At 34.4% G+C, this 16,650-nt stretch overlaps 3 protein-coding genes, 1 non-coding gene and 1 pseudogene across 6 annotated transcripts; 3 read left to right on the top strand and 2 right to left on the bottom strand.

The window, feature by feature from the left end:
• The first annotated feature begins 2,733 nt into the window (after positions 1-2,733).
• Positions 2,734-4,777, top strand: LOC104754270 (uncharacterized). 2 transcript variants are annotated; one of them, XM_010476412.3, is made up of 2 exons: positions 2,734-2,899; positions 3,607-4,777. In XM_010476412.3, the coding sequence occupies exon 2, from the start codon at positions 3,609-3,611 to the stop codon at positions 4,590-4,592; it is 984 nt and encodes a 327-aa protein (XP_010474714.1). In that variant the 5' UTR covers positions 2,734-2,899; positions 3,607-3,608; the 3' UTR covers positions 4,593-4,777. The 2 variants fall into 2 exon arrangements, with proteins under 2 accessions (XP_010474714.1, XP_010474715.1); XM_010476413.3 differs by having other exon boundaries at positions 2,743-2,899; positions 3,580-4,777.
• A 2,434-nt stretch (positions 4,778-7,211) lies between these two features.
• On the bottom strand, positions 7,212-8,080 carry LOC104754271 (ethylene-responsive transcription factor ERF023 pseudogene; annotated as a pseudogene). Its single transcript, XR_015585823.1, has one exon. The product of XR_015585823.1 is annotated as an ethylene-responsive transcription factor ERF023 pseudogene (transcript).
• A 3,448-nt stretch (positions 8,081-11,528) lies between these two features.
• LOC104754272 (transcription factor bHLH13) lies at positions 11,529-14,278 on the top strand. Its single transcript, XM_010476415.3, has 2 exons — positions 11,529-11,918; positions 12,042-14,278. Exon 2 carries the CDS (start codon positions 12,245-12,247, stop codon positions 14,042-14,044), a length of 1,800 nt encoding a protein of 599 aa, XP_010474717.1. The 5' UTR covers positions 11,529-11,918; positions 12,042-12,244; the 3' UTR covers positions 14,045-14,278.
• A 164-nt stretch (positions 14,279-14,442) lies between these two features.
• TRNAQ-CUG (transfer RNA glutamine (anticodon CUG)) lies at positions 14,443-14,514 on the bottom strand. The gene has a single exon. It is a non-coding gene; the product is annotated as a tRNA-Gln (tRNA).
• Positions 14,515-14,895: 381 nt separating this feature from the next.
• On the top strand, positions 14,896-16,646 carry LOC104754273 (cytochrome P450 703A2-like). Its single transcript, XM_010476417.3, has 2 exons — positions 14,896-15,865; positions 15,951-16,646. Exons 1-2 carry the CDS (start codon positions 14,960-14,962, stop codon positions 16,575-16,577), a joined length of 1,533 nt encoding a protein of 510 aa, XP_010474719.1. The 5' UTR covers positions 14,896-14,959; the 3' UTR covers positions 16,578-16,646.
• Positions 16,647-16,650: the final 4 nt, after the last annotated feature.

The following is a 16,650-nucleotide window of genomic DNA, read 5'->3' as shown; positions in this document are numbered from 1 at the left end:
ATATTAAAATTTAACCAAAAATAATTTCTCTTGAAAGATAATAAGTTAGTAGGAGGAATGAATTAATGTACAATTATTGGATAGGAGTTACATTTGAGTTAAATGGAGTTACATGTCTTTAATTATAAATAAATATTTTAATTTTTTATAACTTAAAATAAAAGGAATACCAAATGGCTGAATCAAAATTCACATGATTTGGTTGTTTGTTGATATAAACTCAACACTTACACATAATATTTCAAAATAAAAAATATTACTTTTTAAGTGACAAACTAAATTAGTTTTCTTATAAAGTTATATGAATTTTCAATCTCAATAATTTTAAAAATCCCAAGGATAACTTATATTTTTTTGGTTTTCACTCATCAATTTAATTTATAGTGCTAGATTTCATACTAATGGTTTCATCTTTAGAGAATTTAGTGAAATGATATTTTTAAAATTATATTTTATTTTTATATTTAAGTTCCGGTTGAATATGTTTTGTTTTTTGGATTATTTTTTATTTTGATTAAAACACACAAAAAATCAATTGTTTAATTATGTTCTTTTTGTTTTCAAAAACCTCAAATCATAAAAAAAAATATATTATATTGATCTATGCAGATTTATCAATTGGATCACAAAACAAAATAGTCTTTATAAATGGATAAATGGATAATTATATTGATCTTTAAATATTATATTGATCTTTATAAATTATTAAAAATGATACATGAATATGTGAGATAACCAGATACATAATAGATAATTACATATGGATCATTTCAACTTTATGATCTTATTGTGTGGTGAATATTGTAAGGAAGTATGAAAATAATAACTTATAAAATGTTAATATAAAATAGAAAATGGAGATAAACATTTTGAAAGATTAAAATAAATATATAAGATATACATATCATACAAACTCTAAAACTAAGCTTTTACCCATACAACAACAATAACAAAAAAATACAAAACAAAACAAAAAAGAGATTTGAGAGTAGTGGAAGAAGATGAGAGAATGAAAGAGTGATAGGCTAAGAGAATAAGATAATGAGTATTTATAGGAAGAGAAATAAGAAAATTACATTTAGAAAAATGAGAGTTACAATTTTAATTTATTGTTTTGTTTTAATACAATTGATTAATTCAACTTAGTGGAAAAATAAAGTTAATGCATAATTTATAGGAAGAAGCTACAAAAATTTCAGTTTTATATTATGTGAGTTAAATGTGAAAATTAATTGTTTTTAAATTTGTGTTTTAATATATATATTTTTTTTTTGAAATTACATTGCCAAATGGACCAATAAAGAGACTGAAACTCTACTTTTATATATATGATTTCCTATCAAAAAAAATAAAATCTATTTTGACATGACCAAAGGACTACGTGTTGGTGTTGGGCTTAGTGCTATGTGTGTCCGAATTACAAGCCTATGTTAATCATCATGATCATTTTCGAATTCATTACTGTGGTATTTTTTTTTTTTTTTGTATTAAACGATACGTTTAGACCCCTATACACATTATTGTGACTTGATAAAATATAATGTGCTAGTTTTTTTTTCTAATCTCGCTTTGAAGATTATACAACAAATTCCCCCAAAATGAATATATATCATTAGGTAGTTTTAGAAACGCATGCACAATCACTATTTCCATCATGCATAATGATATCATTACCAAAATCGGTATATTTTCATTTATTTGTTTTAGACTGTCCTTTTTTAATATTATTTTTCATCTAAAAAAATATCATTTTAACCATTAATACACACTTCTTGACACTATTGTAAAAATAATTTTATGATTTCTTTTTTATCAGAAGTTTTTTTATCATGTTTTTCTCTTTCATATTTAATTTTATTTTTCTAAATAATTAGTTTTTTCTTAAATGTTACAAAAGCCTGGAAATAAATATTTGGAAAACTCCCAAAGTCTCAGTTGTTAAGAAAAAAAAGAAACCACTATTTACTTTAACAACAATTAATTTTAATTATTTCAGATGAAAAACAATTGTTTTGTTAGCTAATGGTATCAATAAAGAACACGTGGCCGAGAACAAGATCTCAAAAAACTAGTTAATGACACGTGTCAAATTAAAGCCCACCTGGATGGATATTATATGTCATGGGGTTTAATTGTATAAAGCACTTAAGCACTGTAATAAAAGTGATTCTCTATTCTCTTAACAAAAATAAACAAGTAAACCCCTTGGCAAGTAACGTGATTAACTGATGATTATAAATTTGTTGATTTAACCCAAAAAAACATGGTGTTCCTCGACAAAATTAAAGCCGACAAAAGGAAGGAATGACAAATTAAAGATGGAATAATGATTTTTATTTATTTTTCCCTGAGAAAAAAAATACTCCCTCCGTTTCATAAGAACTGTCATTTTAGAATGTAAATTTGTTTCAAAATAAGTGTCATTTTATATTTTCAATGTAGATGTTTTGTAAATTTTTCAATTTTATCCCTACTAATTTAATATATTGACCAATAGAAAATTTTTTATAATATATTAATAAAGAGTAAGATAGAAAATTTAATGATTTTTTTAATATGTGTGAAAAATCCTAGAATGACACTTAATATGAAACGGATGAGTATGAAAACACCTTATCCTTTAAATCAAAGGAGGGGGTCCATGTCATAACGACCGTCGATTGTCTCTAAAATTAACACGTGTATGCTTACCAAGCCAAACAAGTTAATGAAACTGCGTCGTTTAGTGCCCTTAACTCGGAAGCTTTTCCACGGAAGAAACTGTAAAATTCGTTCCATGGGGCCAGAGTGTGAACCAAGAAAGAACGAAAGAAAAGCAGAAAAGCCAAAAAGCTTCGGTTGCAAGATCGCTTCGTTTTATTATAGAGAGATTCATGGAATCTTTAAGCTACTAAAAATGGTATCTTTTAGTTTTGTTACTCCGTTTTCTTCTGATCTATATAATCTTACTGCTCTCTGCTCTGTTTTCGTATTTTGATTTTTACATAAAAGTCTCTGTTTCTTCTAGTTCTGTTCGATCTCGTCGATCAACGATGATAATTTATGGTTTTTTTTCATGGGTCAACTTCTGATTTTGGTATTTCTGATAAAGTTGTTAATTTTACTCGATTCCACTGCCAAATCTTATTTGTTTCCTGCAGTACGTTTCAATTGCTCTGAAACTTCAGTTTTGTTTCTTTCTTTTTTTATTTGGTAATGAAATTTACCAACTTCATGTCTTGATCTGTAGAAACTTTCCTAAATTTTTATTTAATGTTGAATGGGTTTTGGTTTTTGAGTTGATGACTGATTCTTCTGTAAAGAAGATGCTTTGATCCCAAGACTTGCGTGTACTTGTTTAATTAAATTCCTTAAGTCACTCGCTTTTATATGAGTCAATCATTTGCTTAGAAGCAATCTCGGGAGTAGCAAACAAAGAAAATTAGCTCTCTTTCCCATTTGTTTTATGTTTCAATTGCGGGATCTAGGGGGGAACTAGGAAGGAACACCTGTTAGTTTTGATTCAGGACAACAACAAAAAAAACTGTCTTTTGATTCTGTGTGTGTGTGTGTTTTCCCCTTTTCTCTTAACCTTTTTAGGCTTCTTGTGGCTTAACATTGATGTAGTAATGGGAGCAGCTGAAGCAAGAGCATTGTGGCAAAGAACAGCGAGTCGTTGCTTTGCTGTTCATGAAGATGCTAAAATGGCTCCGAGGTTAGCTTGTTGCCAACACCATTCTTCGTCCGAAAAAAGCAGCTTTTCTTCAGCAAGTTTTGGAGATTCCTCTGATTTCTCTTCTGATACCAAATGGTGGCTCAAGGGATCTACTGAATTTGATGAGGAGATTACAAACTCCTTTCTTGAAGATACCACCAAATGCAAGAAATTGCAACAATTTGTCGACTTGATACGAGAAGAAGAAAAAGAAGACTACAGCTTTATTGGCAAGAAAGCTAACGCTACAACTCCTTGGTGGAGAAGCACGACTGATAAAGATGAATTAGCTCTCTTGGTGGCGTCTAAATCGATTGATCATAATATCCAGAATTGTGATCTTCCTCCACCTCAGAAACTCCACAAGAGTATTCACTGCACGAGTGGCGATAGAGGGTTTAAAACAGCTGTTAGATCTCCATGGAAACAAGGAGTTTGGAACGATCGGTTTGAGAGATCTTTGAGTTACAATAGTAGCACAGAGAGCAAGAACACGAGTCCGATGTCTTCCCCTCGAAGTGATGATCTAAGCAAAGCTCAACTTTTAGAAGCGTTGAGGCACTCTCAAACCAGAGCAAGAGAAGCAGAGAAAGCGGCCAGAGAAGCTTGTGCTGAGAAAAACCGTGTGATAACAATCTTGTTGAGACAAGCGAGTCAGATGTTGGCTTATAAGCAATGGTTAAAGCTTCTTGAAATGGAAGCTCTTTACCTGCAGTTGAAGGAGGGTGAAGTAGAAGAACAGATCAAAGGAATGAATCTGAAGAAGAGGAAACAGAGAAGGGAGAAGAAGAAAAAGGGTGAGATTGGGAGATATATGATGGCTTTTGCATTAGGTTTTAGTCTCATTGGTGCTGGTTTGCTCCTAGGTTGGACTGCTGGATGGTTTTTTACCTTGTAGAATCTTGAAAATGTCTTTTGTTTGATCACTCACTGATCTTTCCAAGAATTTTAGGGTTTATAACTTCTTCACTTGGGCTCTAAATTTGTGTGTTTGTTGTCTTAAACTCTTAATGTACTGTATATATTGTGTGATATTTCTGTTATAGTGATCATCTCTATAAAAGCTATTTTGGTTAGGATCTATCTGCTTGAGAGTGTTTGTAATCAAAAGAACTACAGTCAAATATTTTTTTCTATATGTGGATCATATTTGACCCAATATGCTAATCTAAGGCCCAAATGTCCTGGAAACAGTTTTGAGATAGATCCTAATAAAGTATAGATCCTAATAAAGTGATTCTAAACATTCTCTTTAGTATATTGATTGCTAGGGGATTTGTTGATTTAACTTTTAAGCATGTTGCGCGGTGCATAGAAGAGGAGTTAACGGTTATTATCAGCTTTGGTTCAAGTTTATTCTTTTTGCCAACATTGGTTCAAATTTGACATATACTCATCATCTAATGTACTAAATTTCACATCTCTGTTTGTTCATTGTTGTTTTATTTTAACAAACAAACAAAAAAAGAATATTTCTTTGTTCGTGATCATGTAGAATATAGATGGTCATTATTATTTTTCCAATCTTTTTTTAGGGTCAAATTTGATAATTATTTCTCCGTATTGATTCTGAATGATAGTTGTAAGATGCTTTATTGAATTCGCAGGAGAAACATATATTGTCGATGATCATTGCGTACTACAAACATAAAAGGTTCAAAGTATAGCAAAAATTTCCCGAATTATAATAAACCAATATTCGATTTCCTTGGATGCTATGATCGAGTTCCAACTTCCAAACCACTAAATACAGCTCTAAATTATAGTAGTAGTTGAATTTAAAGTGTCCAACAAATTCTTGTCTGATATAATAAATTCGAGTATCCTTTTAGCCGTTATTTTTTTTAAAACGTGTTGTACATTAAATATCTTAATATGTGGTGCAAAATTGTATTATGAATATATGATGATACAAAGGACAAAACATTAATAATTTCAAAATTCCCACCCAGACAAGTCTTGGTTCTATGCTAGTACCATCTCCGCGTCCTCGTCTTGTCGTGTGTCCTACAAGAACATAATATTATTACAGACACAGTACTAGAGCTTAATATAGCACATGACAAAAATATTGAAGGACTAATTGGTCAAATATAAATATATCCCAAAATGTAACAAAATTGATGAATTAACATGTTTGCTAGAAGACTTGAATCAGTAATTACCTTATGTAGTAGTATTGAATTTTTGAAAATACTTCTGAATGAAACGTATACATGTATAGATCTCGAGTTTGTGGTTTTATCATGTTAGGTCTCGTACTGATTATACTTATACAAAAGGCGTGGGTGGTACATATACGGATGATTCTGTTTTGGAACAAACATATGTATGGCCCAGCTTTAACACGTATATTTATACACATCTTACATTTTGGAAAATGAATTGAAGTAGTTTACAATTTCCACGTGTTGAAATTGGGATCTATTTAACGGTATAGAAGTTTTAATTAGGTTGAATACAAGTGCGTTAGGAAACAATCCTAAACATCGTTCTATGGACGTGTATTTCGATCAGTCAAAAACTTTCAAAACCCTGGCTTGTTTGAATGGTGTCTTTTGATAATCGTGAAATGAAGTGCTGGATTGATTATAAATAGGAAATAGCACGTACTGTCGTTTTTGTGTTTGATAAACGGCATGACATATCTATGGCCCGCCCGGTTTTCTCTTGTTACAAAAAGACTAGCTCCGAAGTTAATTCCAACAGTCCAAAAAGTCCAACGAAGCAATGAGGCTTCGAGAGGGCACAACCGTCCTTCCACGTCTGATATGTATACATCTTATTAATAGTTTGGTTTGCTACCTAGATCCAGTACTGTCTGACTACTGACTACTACTGAGTTTCTTCCTAGCGACATTTATAAGCATCAATGCTTGCTTGAGTACAGAGTACTAGTACTGATGATGATATTATTAACATCTTGGAACGAAGTAGCTCTCTACCAGTGTAATCGAAAGCGAACAACTTATGATTAAAAAGTTCAAAAATTGCTGCATACTAATACTACTAATATACGGTATATTCCAAACACATCAAGAGAACATTAATCGGGAACCCCATGATGCTAATTTAAGGAGTCATTTTTTTTTGTTTTCTATGAAAAAAACATAACAAATAATTATGATAAATATCAATAGTCATTTTAAAATGATTATTTGATACTACTTACTATTAAATATGGATATGGGTCCCGATAATACTATTGCATGAACAACGATGGAAATTGGACCGAATTAGGAATTATGCTAGGTAGTGAATTATACTTTTCCTACAAAATAAAATAAAAATAACAAGTTCTTACAAATATTTCAGAAGTTTTAATCAAGCTTCGATCAATGATTTAAAACCAATGATTTACTATAATCAGCAGCTTCATAAAAAATTTCAACTAAACAAAAAAATCCCATTAAAGCTTAGGAGTTAGTATTTAGTAAAGTTGCACCCAATTTTTTTGTTAGAAAAGGTTATAATAAGTAACGATACTTTTTTTTGTGTGTGCAAACAGTAACGATACTTAAGCAAACTAAAACTGTATAATTAAGAACGTCATACATATAATTAATTACTTATCAAGATCGTACGAACCTGATAACTAATTTAAGGAACAGGTATAAAACAATAAACTAGAAACAAATAAATAAAAATATACATATTGCATTAAATTTAACGTAGCCAACACAATAACGATACAACGTACACGTATAACGAATACGACACAATCGATAGCAACACTCACAGACACGCCATGAACTGATACTGATACAAGTCTCCGTCGACAAGCCACGTGGCATCATCTCCGGCAACAAAAGGCTCCGGCGACCAGCCACCCCCGGTCATCATGAGCTCCGGCAGCTCAATGCCTTCCCAAAAATCATCTTCGTCTGCCACGTCGTCGACATCTACCATTTCGATGATCTTGACGGCGTTGGCTGCTTTGGCCGCGGCGACTTGGATATCTCTGGCCGTACACGTGGACGGTCGAGGTAGATCGTCGATTTCGTCGGGGAAATTAAGCTGAGCTTTCCGACCTTTGAGACAAAACGCCGCCACGTCGTATGCTTTAGCCGCCATCTCCGGCACCGGGAAAGATCCGAGCCAAATCCGAGACTTTTTGCGGGGCTCTCTGATCTCAGAAACCCATTTTCCCCATCGACGTTTGCGAACTCCGTGGTACACTGGATGCCTCGTCGTCGAGCTGGTTGCTCTACCGCCTCCTCCGCCAAAAGATTTAACGGCGGACGCGGTGGAGGATTGTTCGTTGTTGGCAAGTGGTGGTGGTGGTGATAGCTTCATTCTCTGTTGTGACATTAAAAGAGTTTGTTATGTGGTTAAGTCACACTGTTATCTCTACATTTATAATCTCATCCAATCCCATTTTCTAACCAAAAAGCGTTACTGCTCCATATTCGAATTTACCTATATGCCCCCAACATACATATTGGTTTTTTACTTCTATTTTATAGTATCACTTAATAAAAAATTCAGTAAAGACCAAAAAAAAGGAAAAATGTTGAATAGTAAATCAGCGAGCATGTTTTTAATCTATAGACTATAGTGATATATCAATGGATTGTTACAATAAGCAGCTGGGTCAAAATAAACCAGTGATAATACTATTACTGTCAATAACAAAGAAATATTTGTTACTAAAATAAAACACTGCGCAAATCTTGCATAAGAACAAAATCTAAGATCATGGGGTTAATTGATGTATGATAAAAAGTTTTCATGTCAAATTAAACTAAGAAAGTTTATATGTCAAATCTTTGTCTCCCAACAATCGGGAGTGGTAGGGAAATGTTTTCAATAGCTCTCATGTACTGCTGACGTCATGTCCTATAGTTTGAGCACTTTTTCAACAAATTGTTAAAAAGTATGTCGATGGCAAGAAAAAGATAGTAATTACCCTGTTATGATGAGTCTTATAACTAAATTTAGTTGTCGATGGCAAGCAAAAGAGTAATTAACTTAAAGTCTATAAGAGTTTTTTTTTTTTTTTTTTAAGTATAGTATGCAGTATATTAATACCTTAATTAATTAGTAGTTTAGTACCTCCTGATCATATCTTAACATTTCACAGTCAACATCTCGAAGTGAACATGCGTATACACTATACACGTTGCATATAAATAAAAACCCTGAACTCCAAAAATTAACTTTGGCCGAAAGATGACACTGGAAATTATATATGTGATTATATATATTAATTTATTAATTTAATGAAATCACTTTATTAGGTTTAATTTTGTGTGCATGCATGCCATGATCGTGAAAATGTATCTACAAAGATCCCTTTTTTCTTTCCTAATTACTAACTTATTAATTTGTCTTATTTCATATACTTGGGCAACGCAGGTCCACAGAGGTTGCCTTTTTTTAAATAGCATTGATTATTTCTTGATCGGGACCATAGTCTAAACTCTAGTCTATACCACTCAGAAATCTACACTACTCAAAAAGTTCTCTTTTATGATTTTGCTACTAAAATCACCGTTTCAAAGAATAAAAACTCTCCATGACAGTAAAGATTATTACAAGAAAAAAGACAACTAGCTGAAGTTATTCTTAAGAAAAGAAACAAAAATTTAAAAACCAAATTTAAGATATCACAAGAAAATCACGTCTTCGTAACGGTGATTTATGATTTAACATCAAAAGGGGGATTGATAAAAATCACCTGAAGTCTATGGTTTCCACATTGTAACCCATCACGTCACTACAAATTAACAAGGACATCTCGAAAATTTACTCCAAGTAATAGTGCGATCAAAATATTATTTAAAAATTAATACTCTTAATAAGGGAAATAGCTAGCAAGAGGACTTACAAAACTCTCTTTCATCTTACATCAGATCATTTACGACGACTTTAATTACTAGAGACATGATCAGTTTTGTCTTCGGTTGCGTTGTCGTAACAGTGTAAACACTTGTTCGTTTTTCAAACAGTAAGTAACTGAAATTATAACAGTATATGTGTGTGTGTGTGGGTGACGTCTTTTGTTTTTGGATTAAGCTTCAAGTTTTTGTTCTGTCATACGATGAGCATTAAGTTTTTGGTCGGTGCTTTTTGCCCTTTTCGTGAGTGTTTTTTTGTTAAATGTAAAGTAGTCCCTTAATTTTGGTTGTTAACAAAAAAGGTGACGATTTTTGTAGACGTTACAAACACGGAGTTCATTTATAAAATGAATATATCAACATCTATATATAGACGCCAAATTGCATGGGATAAAGCTTTTGATACAACTCTCAGACTAGAGTCTACAATCACATATAAAAGACATAACCAATTTGGATCATTTTTGAATTATTGATATATATATTAATATATACATGACTCTAACAAACATAAACCAGAATATATATATATATGATTTGAGTATTGAGATTCAATTCATGTGAAAATATACTGTTTGTGAAAGCTTCTGGCTTCTCCAGCTCCATCAAACCTCCTTCCTTGTATCGGAAATGTAAGATGGGGCAGTAGCGAAAAAGGCTAATATATAATAACGATGATCGCAGCCCATATACGGCCCAATAAATAATATTAGTTTTTCATGGAAACCCGAATCAATATGTAAACATAGGCCCATTTAGAAATTTGGGAGGGAGGAGCCCACGTCTCTCGATTAAAGGGATAGTTTAAACACGTGAATCACGCGGTCCCCACACTTTAGCTGTGTGTTTCTCACACCGCCATATATTTTATACCCACTCGTGACTCCATCCATTTTTTTTTTAACATTATTATTTTTATTTTCATTTTTTGTTGCATATACTAGAATTTCATGAGCCGTATTTTTAAAAGTGATGATAATATTAAAAGTGAAAACGATATAAATCAATTTTGTTGTGCAGTGGGCAGTGCGAAGGAACCAAAAATTAAAATAAATCATACGTTCTCAATCAAAATAAATACGTTACAGAGAAGAAAGAAAAAGAAAGTGGCAGGCGCATTTTTTAAAAAAAAAAAAAAAAAAAGAAAGAAAATCCAATAAAAATTAAATGCATCTCACGTTCTTCTCATTCTTCTGGTCATCTCTCCTCGATCCACGTGATATTCACGTGCTTTTCACGCCCTCCTCCTCCTCCTCCTCTCTCTATCCAGTTTGGCTGGCGTGTGTTGTATAATTGTGTCCAAAAAAAAAACAAACAAATAGTATCAAATTACTACTCTATTTTAGTATAACACAAATTAATTCCGTTTTTTTTTTACAAAAAAAAAATATAGTATTTGGTAAAATAAAAACATGCAAAACTATGTAAACATATAATACAACTTTTAAGTAACAACTAGTATTATTAACACAACAACAAAATCAGTTAATTAAATCCTCTCCTCTACTAACGTGAACGTGAATGGGTTGATTTGGTCAAAGTTTCCGGTGCTTGACCATCGGACTTTTGATATTTTTTTTTTCTGAAACCATCCAAATTTTATAAAATCTAAAAACAAAAGCAGATTTACTAATTTTGGGTTTAGGTTATCCCTTTTGTTTATTTTCCATATACTATATGTGCTGTACATAAGAATCTAATCAACCCCATTAGATCTACACCAGCTGAGATAGATCTGATACACACAACTTTATAATTAAATCAAAACCGTATATCTAGTATATAACAATATATGTATTATCAATTATTGACAAAAAAAGAAAAAGAAAAACAGTAACATATTTTAAGGTTTAGAACATCGTCGTGTATCAAAGACAAAAGACAAAACTATTAGCCGGACCAACTTGACCAGACCCGGTTGAAGTTAAAACACAACTCTCTCTAAACTGTAGTTAAAATAGTAGAAGTAGTAGTAGGTTAACCATGGTTAAATTGAAAGTCTTGTGTTTTTTGTTTTTTTTTTAAAAATAAAAAATAAATAAATAAAAAAGGAGCACGAAGAACATGCGTCGGACTTTCTCTCTCTTCCTTGAATTCATTCAATTGGCCACGGCGACAAAAGAGGGGGAGAGAAGAGAGCAAACAAAACTGAAACCTAAACACAATTTGTTTTTTTTTTTTTCCTGCACTCTCTTCGATTCTTAGGGTTCTTTTTTTCGGGTAATTTAGTTGATTTGTTTGTTCATTTTGGGGTTGGAGAAATATACAAATTTCTTTTCTTTTTTTGGTCGGATTGTTTTGTGAGACAAAAAAAAAAAAAAAAATCTGAATTTGAGGAGATTATCTCTGGTGGAGGAAGACTTGGTTTTTGTATCTTTTAACTGGTAAAATTACTAACTTTAATTTTCATTTCTTGTTTCTTTGAAGATTTATAAAAAAAAAAAAACATAATCAAAAATTTGATTTTAAATTTTTCTGTTTGGATTTGTTGTTATGTATTAAAATAGGGCAAGATCTGAGATCTCTGGTGGCTGTTCCATGCAAAGCTGTTGTTGCTATAGTCGGCCGTAATTTCGCATCTGGGAGGGGAGGGGGGTCACTTCTAAACCCTAGAATTTGACCCAAAAGCATAAAGAAAGATCTGGGGTTTCTTCAAAAAAAAAAAACTCTCCTTTTCTTGTTTTGTTTTGGATCCAAAGAAGCAGAGGAGATGAATAATATTGGTGGGGTAGTGTGGAACGAAGATGATAAAGCGATAATTGCTTCGTTGCTTGGGAAACGAGCTCTCGATTACTTGCTTTCCAATTCTGTTCCTAATGCTAATCTCTTGATGACTGTTGGCAGCGACGATAACCTTCAGAACAAGCTCTCCGATCTCGTTGAGAGACCCAACTCTTGCAATTTCTCTTGGAACTACGCCATTTTCTGGCAGATTTCGAGGTCAAAGTCCGGCGACTTGGTTCTCTGTTGGGGCGATGGATCTTGCAGAGAGCCTAAACAAGGTGAGAAGTCAGACATCGTTAGGATTCTTAGTATGGGTAGGGAAGAGGAAACTTACCAGACCATGAGGAAGAGGGTTTTGCAAAAGCTTCATGCTATGTTTGGTGAATCTGAGGAAGATAACTGTGCTTTAGGATTAGATAGAGTTACTGACACTGAGATGTTTCTTCTTTCTTCCATGTACTTCTCTTTCCCTCGTGGTGAAGGTGGTCCTGGCAAGTGTTTCTCCTCTGGTAAACCTCTTTGGTTATCTGATGTTGTCAACTCGGGTTCTGATTACTGTGTTAGATCTTTTCTTGCTAAGTCTGCTGGCATTCAGACAATTGTTTTGGTTCCTACTGATATTGGTGTTGTTGAGTTAGGCTCTACTTCATGTTTGCCTGAAAGCGAAGAGTCTATGTTGTCTATAAGATCATTGTTTTCTAGTAGTTTGCCTCCGGTTAGAACTCTTCCGGCTGTTGCTTTACCTGTAGCTGAAAAGATTGATGATAACAGAACAGTTACTGCTTCTAAGATCTTCGGGAAGGATCTGCACAGTTCGGGGTTTCTTCATCAGCATCACCAACAACAGCCACATCAACAACAACAACAACAACAACAACAACATAGACAGTTCAGAGAGAAACTCACGGTTAGAAAAATGGATGATAGAGCTCCCAAGAGATTAGATGCTTATCCGAATAATAATGGGAATAGGTTTATGTTTGCAAACCCTGGCAACAACAACAACAACAACACTCTTCTTAGTCCTACATGGGTGCAACCGGAGAGCTACGTGAGGACGAACAGTGTGAAGGAAGTTCCAAGCAAAGAAGAGTTCAAGTTTCTACCTTTGCAGCAATCATCGCAGAAGCTGCTTCCTCCTGCTCAAATGCAGATTGATTTCTCTGCTGCGAGTTCAAGGGCTTCTGAGAATAATTCAGATGGAGAAGGAGGCCCAGAATGGGCTGACACGGTGGGTGCTGATGAATCTGGTAACAACAGACCAAGAAAACGCGGAAGGAGACCTGCCAATGGAAGAGCTGAAGCTTTGAACCATGTAGAAGCAGAGAGGCAGCGGCGTGAAAAGCTAAACCAGAGGTTTTACGCTCTGAGATCCGTCGTTCCCAACATTTCCAAGATGGACAAAGCATCGTTGTTGGGGGACGCTGTTTCTTACATAAACGAGCTTCACGCCAAGCTTAAAGTCATGGAAGCAGAGAGGGAAAGGTTAGGATATAGCTCAAATCCACCTATCAGCTTGGATTCGGATATTAATGTTCAAACCTCAGGTGAAGATGTCACAGTGAGAATAAACTGCCCGTTGGAGTCTCATCCGGCTTCTAGAATCTTCCATGCATTTGAAGAGAGTAAAGTAGAAGTGGTTAACTCGAACCTGGAAGTTTCTCAGGACACAGTGTTACATACGTTTGTGGTCAAATCTGAAGAGTTAACGAAAGAAAAGCTGCTCTCAGCGTTGTCTAGAGAACAATCAAGTTCTGTTCAGTCAAGAACATCATCAGGTAGATAGCCTTTTGGGAGACAGAAGAAGGTGGAAGTGAGTTTGTAATCAAGAACCGGTTTTGAATGGTTCTTTTTTTCTTCTAGGTTTTCTTTGTTTTTGCTTCTTTTTTTGGTTATATATACCTGTAAGAATCCTCCAAACTAGGATTTTAGAAGTTTTATTGACAAAAGTAGACAAGGTTGGAAGATACAGATAATGTTTTAGAGTTATATCAGTTAAAGTCGTAGACCGATTCTGATAGTTTCTATGTGTTGGATTTATAGGTAAGTGTTAATCGGCAAGGATTCGTTCTTAGTGTTTCATATAGTTCATACTTACAGTTACCGTGTACGCCTGGAGAACAAAAAAAAAAAAAAAGTGTTAACATGAGGAACAGTAGGAAAACATGTAAAAAAATATAAGAAAGGTTCCACCGAGACTTGAACTCGGGTTACTAGATTCAGAGTCTAGTGTCCTAACCGCTAGACCATGGAACCATTTGGTACTATGGCTTCCGTTACAATATTTAATCGTTGATAACCGTTTTGTCGATTAAAATATTTACTTCTTTGCGTATTAAAATTATATTATTTTGTGTACAGCTTTACACATTTTGTATCTATGCTCAGTTTTATAATTTACATGTTTTTTTTTACTCGAAGGGTAATGTGATGTTTCTTTCCAGATTTCCTAAGCTAACTCTGTCCTAATAAACCGACTAAAAGAACATGAACAAAGCATGTAACTCGCAAAAGTGTCACACAAAGAGAGAGATACATGGTTAGATTGTATTATTATTATTATTATTTTCTCTTGAATTATATAATTACTAGTTCTAACCAAAACCTAGCTACTAGTCTTCCATTATTTGTTATATATTGACACAACAAAGACAATATGGGAATAATGAAAAGATCTGTTGAACATCGAATATAAGATTAGATGATTTTGGTATTGGCCTCCCTCTTCGCTGTTCTCATTCTTAATCTCCTTCTATGGAAATGGCTCAAGGCTTCAGCAAGTAAATCCCAAAGGCTTCCTCCAGGCCCACCAAGGTGGCCGATATTGGGTAACCTACTCCAATTGGGCCCTTTACCTCACAGGGACTTGGCTGCTCTCTGTGATAAGTACGGTCCTTTAGTCTACCTCCGGCTCGGGAATATTGATGCCATCACAACGAACGATCCCGATACCATCCGAGAGATTCTCTTACGACAGGACGATGTTTTTGCATCTAGGCCAAAAACACTCGCCGCAGTCCACCTAGCTTATGGATGCGGGGACGTCGCATTAGCTCCAATGGGTCCGCATTGGAAAAGAATGAGGAGGATATGCATGGAACACCTACTTACAACCAAAAGGCTTGAATCTTTTACTTCCCAACGGGCCGAGGAAGCTCGGTATCTTGTTCGAGATATCTTCGAACGAGCGGAATTTGGAAAGCCAATAAACCTAAGGGAAGTATTGGGTGCTTTCTCTATGAACAATGTGACTCGGATGCTACTAGGGAAACAATTTTTTGGACCTGGATCTCTAGTAAGTCCAAAAGAAGCACAAGAGTTTATGCACATAACTCATAAATTGTTTTGGCTGTTGGGTGTTATTTACTTAGGAGACTACTTGCCGTTTTGGAGATGGGTTGATCCGTCCGGATGCGAGAAAGAGATGAGGGACGTGGAGAAGCGTGTAGACAAGTTTCATACCAAGATCATCGACGAGCACAGAAGGGCAAAACGAGAAAAAGAAGATAATAATAGAGAGATGGATTTTGTTGACGTTTTGTTGTCTCTACCTGGTGAGAACGGCAAAGAACACATGGACGACGTTGAAATTAAAGCTCTTATTCAGGTATCATTTAATTCCGTTATGTTAATACATTGCATGAAACGTCAAAAATATGAAAGATGTATTTTTTTTTTTGTAAATTGAATAGGACATGATAGCGGCTGCGACAGACACGTCAGCAGTTACAAACGAATGGGCAATGGCCGAAGTCATCAAGCAACCACGAGTAATGCGTAAAATTCAAGAAGAGCTTGATACTATCGTAGGATCAAACCGAATGGTCAAAGAATCCGATCTAATCCATTTAAACTACCTACGTTGTGTCGTACGAGAGACATTCCGAATGCATCCAGCCGGACCGTTTTTAATCCCTCACGAGTCCGTCAAACCAACAACGATCAACGGCTATTACATCCCAGCAAAGACACGTGTCTTCATCAATACACATGGATTGGGCCGAAACACTAAGTTATGGGATGACGTGGAAGACTTCAGGCCCGAACGACATTGGCCCGTTGACGGTAGCGGACGAGTTGAGATAAGCCACGGACCGGGTTTTAAGATATTACCGTTTAGTGCTGGTAAAAGGAAGTGCCCCGGAGCTCCGTTAGGTGTGACGATGGTGCTAATGGCATTGGCTCGGCTCTTTCATTGCTTTGATTGGTCTTCACCGGAATATATTGATACGGTGGAAGTTTACGGCATGACTATGCCTAAAGCTAAACCATTATGGGCCATTGCTAAACCACGATTGGCATCTCATTTGTACACATAGTAGTACAATATTGATTTAAACCAAATAATATTAGTAAGAATTAATAAATTTCGGTTATTGAATTATAAACCAA

The sequence above is a fragment of the Camelina sativa genome, chromosome 17 (assembly GCF_030686135.1).
Source record: "Camelina sativa cultivar CO46 ecotype springtype chromosome 17, ASM3068613v1".
Lineage (NCBI taxonomy): Eukaryota > Viridiplantae > Streptophyta > Magnoliopsida > Brassicales > Brassicaceae > Camelina > Camelina sativa.
This window is presented reverse-complemented; position numbering and strand designations above follow the sequence as displayed.